Source organism: Engraulis encrasicolus, chromosome 17 (genome assembly GCF_034702125.1).
Source record: "Engraulis encrasicolus isolate BLACKSEA-1 chromosome 17, IST_EnEncr_1.0, whole genome shotgun sequence".
NCBI lineage: Eukaryota > Metazoa > Chordata > Actinopteri > Clupeiformes > Engraulidae > Engraulis > Engraulis encrasicolus.
The window spans coordinates 13,899,778-13,910,599 of NC_085873.1; the positions used below are offsets into that span (position 1 = coordinate 13,899,778).

General features: G+C 44.8%; 1 protein-coding gene across 2 annotated transcripts in view; it reads right to left on the reverse strand.

Annotated features, from left to right (window-relative positions):
* Nucleotides 1-2,489: 2,489 nt before the first annotated feature.
* The window catches only part of dhrs7cb (dehydrogenase/reductase (SDR family) member 7Cb), a 23,028-nt gene continuing 14,695 nt past the window's right edge, over nt 2,490-10,822 (reverse strand). The window contains exons 6-9 of one of the 2 annotated variants that reach the window (XM_063221789.1): nt 10,300-10,548; nt 9,688-9,783; nt 5,302-5,352; nt 2,490-4,297 (exon numbers count right to left, since the gene is read on the reverse strand). In XM_063221789.1, coding sequence (XP_063077859.1) covers nt 4,086-4,297; nt 5,302-5,352; nt 9,688-9,783; nt 10,300-10,548 — 608 coding nt within the window. In that variant the 3' untranslated portion in view covers nt 2,490-4,085. The remainder of the gene's footprint in view (nt 4,298-5,301; nt 5,353-9,687; nt 9,784-10,299; nt 10,549-10,822) is intronic. The other variant, XM_063221790.1, reaches the window with a different exon arrangement.

Sequence of the window (10,822 nt, forward strand, 5' to 3'; positions counted from 1 at the left end):
TTTCACTATACAAGTGAGTACACCATGATTTCATAAAGGATTTGGTCCTAATGTGGTGTTATTTTATGTTTTACAAGGAAACGGAACCTGAATAGATGCGTTGAATCATTACTCATGTTAGAGCAGAAAAAAAGCCTGACTTCAGCCAAGCCCATCCCCAGTTGGAAAACTGGAAACGACGAGGAAATAAAACATATCCGTGGGGCGGACAGCCTGAACAAGGGCTTTACACACACACACACACACACACACACACACACACACACACACACACACACACACACACACACACACACACACACACACACACACACACACACACCATGAAACATGGATACAGGGAGTGAGGCAAGTGTCAAGCCACAGTCACTGTAGTTGATGGAGAGCTCCTTCCACAGAAGCGAGTCTTTGCTCTAAGCATTGTGCCTGTGTTTGTGTGTGTGTGTGTGTGTGTGTGTGTGTGTGTGTGTGCGTGCCTGTGTGTGTGTGTGTGTGTGTGTGTGTGTGTGTGTGTGTGTGTGTGTGTGTGTGTGTGTGCGTGCCTGTGTGTGTGTGTGTGCGTTCAGCGTGCGCGCGCCTGCGTACAGTGTGTGTGTGTGACAATCATCACTGTGCACCCAGCATAACCCCTGTATATCACAGCTCCATCAATAAGACTGAGCTGCTTTTAAATATTAATAAGAGTCCCTCACCACTCAACAACCCTTCCGCCCCATCATCACCCCCACCCCCTCCCCAACACTACAACCCCCAACTCCACCCCTTGAGCTCAGCCAGCACTTCTAGGTCCATTTGTGGCCAAAAATATCCCATGTATGTACTCCACGCATTTGTCATCTCATCACTTAGATTGTAGACATCTAGTCCACTCGTCATCTAGTCAGCTCATCTTGTGTGTGTGTGTGTGTGCGTGGGGGGGGGTCTCGTCGGGTCGTCTTGTGGGTGGGGGGTGGGGTGGGGGCAGTGTTGCTGCTGATGGGGTGGGTGGGGACGCTGGCTGCGGCTGGGGGTGACAAAAGCAAGACAAAGGCGAACTCTTTCTGCACACTGTATAGCCGGCCACAACCTTTTAGAACCCGGTGAAGAGTCAAGTGTCAAAACATCACTCAGGAAACGCTATCATCAAAACACTATCATATTCCTCAAAAAATGCTTGCTATCATCCTATTAGGCCTGGTGCTTGTGTCATCACATAGCCTACTACGTGCACTAACACCTTCACTATATGTCTGACATAATCCTTACCGCAATTATTGACTCAGCAACACTTCAAGAATAGCCTTCCTCTGGAAAGGCCTGGCCTTTTTTTTCCACCAATGCATTGACAATTTCTTGAAACTCATCCTCAAAAATCACAAAATGACAAAATATTCCAATATCAAGTTTTAGCGTTTTCTTCTGGCTAAATATTCATTGAATGTTTGCTTGTAGTAGGTCACATAAGGACTTTCAATCTATTATCAAACCGACATCGGGGGCATGTAAGATTGAAGGCTTGGAACACTCCCCCTCCTCAAACACAGCCCAGTGCAGTCGAATGTAAATTCCTTTTCCCGGGTCAAATGTAAATTTCTGTTCCCAGATATCGGCAAATTGGCTTTATTTATGCGCCTGTCAGAATATCCCGAGCACATTTTCGTTCAAAGACCGAGTGTGTTGGGGGGAAAGGAGGGTGAAATCCCACAGGGGCAAATGACCTGCCAGGGAGAGAGGAGCCCCGAAGACCAGCTGGACTTCAACTTGGAGCCGTCGATCCATCTCGGAGGCGAATTTGCATAAGAACGCGAGTCAAACCGAGTTCATTAAGATCACACGCTGCTCGTGCACCGTGAGTGACGGACGGGAGGCCTTCAAGATATTTCACCGCAAGAAACCACACGAGCGAGCAGGGGAGAAGAGAACAACAAGCCGTCGTTCACCACAGGTTGGGCCATAGCAAACGCACGTGGCTGGTTCTAATAACTTGGGAATGTCAAGGAGCAGCTGAATACTGGATAAGATTGAGGAGAAATCTCTCTGTGTTCTGCCAGCTGTTTTTGTTTTTGTTTTGAGTGTCATCTGAGCAGTGCAATTATTTTTAAATAATTCAATGGCACCATAATCACATCTCGTCTTATTGTGCAACAAATAAACGCATCTGGGGCTATAGAGTTACCCGTTAGGGATTTCATGGTTATCCGATTCGCAAGAGTTGGCCTCCCCTATTAAGACATCTAAATAATTAAGAACAATCGATTTTTAGTCCCATTTCCATGCCCCTTTCATGCAGCGTGTGTGTAGGCCTATGTGTGTGTGTGTGTGTGTGTGGGTGGGTGAGAGAGAGAGAGAGAGAGAGAGAGAGAGAGAGAGAGAGAGAGAGAGAGAGAGAGAGAGAGAGAGAGAGAGAGAGAGAGAGAGAGAGAGAGAGAGAGAGAGAGAGACCGTGCGTAACACACAATCCAACATTTGCGTCACGTTATTTTTTTAGACCAAAAAAACGCACACACAAATTTCCGCACTGGGCTACAATTTTATTTTGACACCCACAACGCGCACACTCCTAATAATGCTCATCATAGAATGGTTGTTAAGGTGAACTTAGGCCTACCTGATTTGTTTTATTGCAGAAAAATATAGGCCAACGTTTTCTGTCATAGTAGGCCTACTGCTCCTGTCTCTGTGGACGGTGAACAGTGATTCAGCATGTTGTTGTGTCGTCACACATAATAAGGAAACTGGCACCATCTGCCGGTCACAGGTGGGATTACAACAAGACCCCCAATGCCATTGCATTAGGTACATACACATCTTAATCTCAGGGACCTTTAAAGAGCTAGAGCTTAGTTTCTAGTTTTAGTTTGTCTTGTGTCCAGTGATCCCCAAGCCCTGAGCATGAAAGCATGTACATCTATCCAAAATCATCAAGTTGTTATCTCCAACACATGACCCTATCTGCATAATTATTCCCTTCAAAATATACTGTAGATCAAGACGTTGTCCTTACATTCATCGGTCTACACAGCATGATTTAGGCTTTCCTTTTTTCCCGTTGTTAGCATCAGAGGTGCAAATGTCATACCTTCAAAATCACAAAATACTCTAAATAGGCTAAATAAACATATAAATAAACCTTCTACATGCACAATTTGACCCAAGCACTTTCTAAACTAGTTATTCCTAACAAGCGCACCAATCATCACCTGTACTTCCTGTACATGACCATATTTGTTTTGGTATTTGGCACATTGATTAAAAACCCTCTCTGAACCAAACTTCATAATAAAATAAAATTAAAAAAAATGAAAAAAAAACAAAAGAAAGGTTGCACTGCTTTAGAAAAGTTTCCGCTTTACTGTAGGATTACAGTACAGTATTGCTCACAAATCATAAGTTAAGTGCATTTTAAACACAATTCATGACAACAGATTAGAAGCTGGGATATGATTTGATTTGATTTGATTTGCACCTCTACCCACCAACACTATTCTTACACATTCACCACATCCTTCTCCTCTCTACCAAAGAGCCTTATGAGTATGGCATGCTGATTGAAAAATCTTCTGGCAATGAGGAAGTACAGAGGCGATGGGCTCTCTCTGTTATCCAAACTCCCGGGAGTTGGGATGATGGATTGCACCCACTGCCTCATGGACGCCATTTTGGCGGGAAGGCGATTTAGGTTTAAGCGATTAAAGTCAGCTGTCAAAAATACTTCCTGTAAGGCTACAGTATATATAGCTGACCAAACATTCTGTCACAGAACTTTCACACAAAAGTTCTTTGATTACACCCCAATCCATCCCACTAAAATTGCACCCATGCCGACAAAGAGAAAGTGCAGTAACAACATCAACTTTGAAACTGAGAAAAATGCCCTCAAGGCCTTGGAATTGGGTTGGATACTGTAGTTACTGCAAATTTGACATAGCAATATCTCTAAAACGGGGCACATTTGGACCATCAGGCTTTGCCACAAGATGAAAGAGGTGTTATGGAGACCATTTTCAGTCTAAGCTCAATTTTGTCAATATGTGTAGTTACTGCACTTTGCCTTTGTAAGGCAGTGCACATTAAAGACATAACAAAGCCCCCCCCTCCTCTTCTCCTCATGTCCTGATGAGTTCGGCCATGGCTCCGTCCTTGACACCGGCGGCCACCACGGAGAAGAAGGCGCTGGGCAGCACCTGGCGTAGAAAGAGCGCCACTTGGGGGATGGGATGGGCCAGCAGCACCTCGCGACGACGCCAGTCCACCGTGCGAACGATCTCCTGAGCCAGGTCCTGAGGGGTCACGCCATGACTCAGCCGGAAACAAAAGCCTGGAACATAGGAGGTGAAATTATAGGTGAAAAAAAAGAGAAGCAATATTTGCACACTACAAAAGCTCCCTTGTCATGATTTAAAGAGGCACAATGTAGGATGACGTCATTTGCATGGTGCCCGTGGCATGCCTGTCTTAAAATCTACACCGTAATGATAAAATGCTGTTCAAATAAAATCGCTGTGAGACTGTTTTTCATCACCAAATGCCAGCAGTTGATACAAATCTGATTACGGTAGGCCTATGTAAAGCGATGTTTTCAAATGAAAAGTGTTTCCTACGACACTCCCTCGAACCGCGCTGTCAAAAGTTGCATGAGGGGTTTTCTGACAGCAGACCGTGGAAGTAGTCACGAGAGCCATCGTTCACTTACTAATGACTCGCATAACCATCGGCTGACTCGGGACCGTGATTAATTAAACTTTTAATCCTACCTGGAGCCCCTTTGATATGTGAAAAAATGGTATGTAAGGTCTTCGTCAGATGTTGAAATGTGCCATTTTTTCCACACATTAAATCATAACAAGGGAGCTTTTGTGCTGTGCAAATATTCCTTCTGTTTTCCCCCCTTTGCGTTATTATATTCTGAACCAGCAGCAATGTCTTTTTTAGGATGTGACCTTACACTTTTTGAGTGAAATAACGAATAACGATGAGTTGAAATGGAATAATAATTTACAGTGAGAAGACACAAAAGGCTTTATAGTGTGCTCAGGAGACTGTGCAAACGATGTTACTCAGGTGCTCATCTGTACCGGTTGAAGTGTAAGGCCTGATGAAGACCAATATGGCCACAAAGCGTAGGCCCATGTGTTTTTAAACAGATTTGCAATGTCATACTATTTATTTTTTATTATTATTATTTTTTATCCTTTATTTAGCCAGGATTGTCCCATTGAGACTAGAGTCTCTTCTGTCAGGGAGTCCTGGTCAAAATGGCAGCATACATATACTATTTTGCAGTGTTTTCAATGAGTTCGGTTATTGCACAGGGGGACTAGCCTCTTGTTGCTCCTGGGAGGGTCATACCGGAACTCAGCCAGCTGATGATGTCTGGGGCAAAGAAAAGAACATAAGTCGGGTGATAACATATGAGCATGCTAAAAGTGATACTGTCTCATATTTGGAAATAAGCTCACATTGCACCTCCCCTTGAGTTAAATAATTGAGTTTTACCTTTCTCCTGCACTTTCAATCATTCTCTGAGTACGGCAGTGCAAATTTTACCTCCAAGCTAGCAGTTAACATTGAGTCATATGAGACCAGTTAGCTGCCAGCTGGTCTCATAGGGCTCAATGTTAACTGCTAGCATGGAGGTAAAATTTGCACTGCTATACTCAGAGAGAACTCGAGGGGAGGTATAATATGAGCTTATTTCCAAGAATAGGACAGTTTGTTTCAGCCTGCTCATGATGAGGTGGACAGCAACATACAAGGTGAAATGGAAAAATAATAACAGAAGTCCATTTTAAGTGCTTTGACACTTTGGTATTGTATTGCATCTGGCTGTGTTTTGCCAAACTACATGTGAGGGCATTACAGTTTCCTCACGCAACCATCTGAGGACCGTGAAAATCAGAAATATTGCTGAACGACGGATAGATGGGCAGCGTTATAGCTCTACTTCCATCTGTCATTCTCAGCTGCATCACAGGTCGAGTTCAATGTGAGTGGCTGAAGCAGCACACCAGTAAAAGATGAGGACAGGCTATTAATCCAATCACACGCAAGGATTTTTGATAAAGACCATTATTCCAAAACTTATCGGGTGTTCCTAGATTGTATCGTTAAGACGAAGGCGAAACTTACCAGCTGGCGAGAGTCTAGTTATTGGTAGGCTATAGCACTTGGAAGACACAATCTCATTACAAGTGATAGCCAGACTGGCGCTGAAGAGGAATAATCAATTTAGTGGATTAGCCTCCTAGTCTACTGTAGTTCCTGAGAGGGCTCACAGCGTGACTCAGCTTGTCTGGGGCAAAGACAACAAGAGCAACCTGGGGAGTATTCCAAGAACATGGTCAAGTGATTAACCTGGCGACGTTAACCTACAGGAAGTAGTAGATCTGCAAATAGATTGCTCACAGGTGTCATTTGGTTCTAAAAATAAGGACTCCGGCTCTTGTATTAGATGATTTACCGCAAGCTAAAAGGTTAACTTAAGATGGACTACAACTTAGTCAGGTTCTTGGCATACTCTCCATGTACGCCCCACTGGCTGGCTCAAGATGCACAATATGGGTATCGTAGTTCATTATACAAGCTCCCATCCTCGACCTGTGCTTGCAGCCTTATGTTTCATTGATGCCCCGATTCAGTGATTTAAGTTTGCCCTCTCTCAGTCAAGCCACAACAACTTTTTGGGGGACTTTTACCCATTCAACCTCCCAATTTCAAATGAGAAAATTACCTTTGAATTATGCTTTTCCGAGATATTGAATTAAACTTTTGTCGTTAATGATGTCTTGCGATGTCGTCACGAGGCCACAAGCACAAGGGAGGATGGGACTTGGAAAGAACCCAGTGTTTGTGATTCGTGGTGTGTCACTGTGTGTGTGTGTGTGTGTGCGTGTGTGTGTGTGTGTGTGCGCGCGCGCACGTGCGTGTGTGCATGCGTGTGTGTGTGTGTTTATCGCCCTCTGCAGATGACCCAAAACACAGCAGGTGGAAAAACAGACAGACAGACAGACAGACAGACAGACATGCTCATTGCAATACCTCCATCATGTGATATGAGCTCAGTGTTTAGCCAATAGCCATTATGTGCTGAGAAGGAAGGTGATTGCAACCTTGGTTTTGGTTTGGCCTGACTAAAATTTTTACCGTATGATGACAACAACAATAACCATTGTTTCAATATGAGGAGAGGGTGGGTCGTTTGAACTATGACATCCATGGTTTCATAATGAGACATAGCATGCCGACCCCTCAAGTGTTCAGTTTCATTCAGTTTCATTTTCATTTCTACAGTGGTATAGTTTTGAAGGGGGAGGGAGTTTTGTCTTTATGTAACAGGATAGAGAAGGCATGACAGGAAACGAGTGGGAGAGAGATAGTTGGAGGGTAGGAGTCAAGTGGAATGACTCAGGCCAAATTCAAACCTTGGTAATGTAGGCCAATATAGGCATACGTAGCCTGATTATGGTCGGTTGCATTAGAGCGCTGCACCTGACAGCACTCCCTAGAGGACAATGTTAGCAGAGAGAGACAAGTAAGAAACAAGGTGAGACTTGAATCATTGACTTGAGTCATTTCAGTGACTGGTATGCATAGCATTCACTGCTACTACTCTACAGATCAGGAAAGTCAGCAGGTGGGGGTGGAGGGACGACAAACGGATCACTTGTCTCAGGCCCAGGGAGAGAAGGAGCCCAGGGTTGGCTCCTCATTACATTGAATGTATTGGGTTTGGGGCCTTCTCAGATGAATTTGTCCTGGGCCTGGACAAAGCTGCCAGAGGTACCGCCCTACTACAGATCATGATACTGATACCTGCTGCCACCACCAACACCTGGAGAATACCACACCCATAATCATTTCTCCTCTTCGAACCGCAAAACCTGACAATTAATTACCTCGTTGACAGCCAACCCCCCAAGCAAAATGCTCTGGCACAACATAACATTACAATCTGAGGACAGTCACATCTCTCTGCCTTCTGCCTTGTCTTGTAACCGTAAGAGTGCCACAAGATCGATCCAAATTTCAGAAAACGCTGAAAAAGTTTGGGAACCAATGGCCTAGTGTGACTGTAGTCAATTTATTAGTAACTAGAAGCACTCAGAGAGTGCAGACCTCCCCCAAGGAAGCTGCTTGATAGAACATTTGACAATGTTACACCTTGTCTTTCTGCCTTCTTTTTGTGGAGTTAAAAACTGGTATGTTTTGCTCTGTCCCGCAATTCAATTTGTGGTTACTAGGGGCGTCTAGATAGGCCAGCAATGGTGAAGAATCTTTAAAAAGGTCCTGATTCCGATTCGTGATCTGAATCACCACCAGAATTGTATCACTTCTTCCTTGGGTCATTACCAACAACTCCACAGTTTCATCCAAATACGTTCATAACTTTTTGAGTTATCCTACTGACCAACGTGACCGAAAACACAACCTGCTTGATGGAGGTAATAAAGGGGCTTGAAATTATCTCATTAACCGGCCATTGTGGCTAGTGGTTTTCTCGAGTCACTAGCCATACAGTTATTCTACTAGCCACAAATGTGATATTGTTTTTATCCCTTTATCATGATAGCGTACATCTTACCTCAGAAGATGAGATGCTAAAGCATGAAGATGAGTGCATAACTTTCTACATAGAAATAAATCAAACACTGAGAATTTCTTGAACTTAAATTAATACACAAGGGGTAAACTGCAGAATATTGGCTACTCTGATAGCCTAGGTCATACTGTACCTAGGAGTAATCTACCTGCCAAATTGACTAGTGACACTGAAATTATTACAAGCCACTGCCAATTCTTGCCAGTATTTGGCCAAGTGTCAGATGCCAATGTGAAACCTATTACCCAGCTATACAAAATGATCAGAATCATTTATCTGGCCATAAATAAAAGGGCTTGGCTAAGGCTTTCAAACACCCCCAAACCAAATGTAGGGTCATAGGTCACAACCTTAAAGATTAGGAGACCTGTGTTGTTAATAATTGCTGACCATGCAGTCTCCACTGCTGCCCTACTATATATGCTGTGCCTGCAGCAATGCACAGTCGGCATGTGTGTTCCACACACACACACACTCACACACACCCGTGTATGCGCCCACACACGCATGCACGCATACACACACACACACAGTATTTTGTACATGACGAATTGCTCTCCGTGCAGCGTGGGAGGGTGACCTCTCGAAAGGGGCCTATAAATAAATATGGGTGCGGTGGGAGGGAGGTACTGTGTGGAAGTGTACGTATGCATGGGCTTGTGCAGATGTGTGTATGGGCAGGTGTGTGCGCCTCTACGTGTGTGTGTGCGTGTGTGTGTGTGTGTGTGTGTGTGTGTGTGTGTGTGTGCGTGTGTGTGTGCGTGTGTGTGTGTGTGTGTGTGTGTGTGTGTGTGAGTGTGAGGGTGTGTGCCTGTGTTTGCGTAACCCGAGAGAGAGAGAGAGAGAGAGAGAGAGAGAGAGAGAGAGAGAGAGAGAGAGAGAGAGAGAGAGAGAGAAGGGCAGTCACGGCCCATGGCTCAAACGGCTGGGCACTGCACTGCTACACCGGCAACCCAGGTTCGATTCCGACCTGGGTCATTTGCAGACCCTTCCCCGCCTCTCTCTCCCCACTTGCTTCCTGTCTCAAGCGACCGTCCTATCATGAACAAAGGCAATGAAAGCAAAAAAAAATACATCTAAAAAAAGAGAGAAGGGCGGTCACTACTCACGGGACAGGATGGATTTGAGCACGGTGGTGACGACGATAACAACGAAGAGGAGAGAAGAGGAGGAGAGGGTGGGGACCACAGGAGTCGAAGATGGAGCTGGAGGAGGAGGAGGAGGAGGAGGAAGATGAGGAGAAGGAAGAGAAGGAGGAGGAAGATGAGGATGAAGAGGAGGGAGAGGAGGAGGTGCAAAGGATAAACAGTTATAATACAATTTAATATACTTGATATAAAATATTATAATATAATATAATATAATATAATATAATATAATATAATATTACATTACATTACATTGCACTTAGCTGACGCTTTCATTTTATTCAAAGCGACTTACAACTATTATTTTTCAGGGTATTGGTTACAGTCCCTGGAGCAATGTGGGGTTAGGTGCCTTGCTCAAGGGCACTTCAGCCATGGATGGAGATGTAGGGAGAGGTCTGGGGGGATTCGAACCAACAACCCCCAGATTGAAAGACCAACTCCCTAACCACTAGGCCACGGCTGCCCACCCTAATATAATATAATATAATATAATATAATATAATATAATATAATATAATATAATGTGATATGATATAATGTACTATAATGTAATATAATTAGCAGGGTCACCAGGAGCTGGAGGAGTTGGAGGTGGAGGAGGAGTTGCATCAGCTGGGGCCTCAGCGGCTGTGGCGTCAGGGGTCGTAAGGGAGGGCGTGGGGGAGGAGGCTAGAGAGGAGTGGGCACTGAGGAGGTCGGCCTCCTGCTGGGTGGACTTGATGAAGGTGTGGCTGATGGTGCTGACGGCGATGCCGTACTCCTCCACCTCCGCACGCAGGCAGTCGAAGAAGGCCTGGATGGCATGTTTGGAGGCAGCGTCTACAGTGGGGAGAAGAAAGGAATAGTAGTTAGTGTGTGTGTACGTGTGTGTGTGTGTGTGTGTGTGTGTGTGTGTGTGTGTGTGTGTGTGTGTGTGTGTGTGTGTGTGTGTGTGTGTGTGTGTGTGTGTGTGTGTGTGTGTGTGTCTGCGTAGTGTGTCTAGAGTCTGCATCTAGAGTGGGACGACAGAAATGTTAGTTAGTGTGTGTGTGTGTGTGTGTGTCTGTGTGTGTGTGTGTGTGTGTGTGTGTGTGTGTGTGTGTGTGTGTGAGTG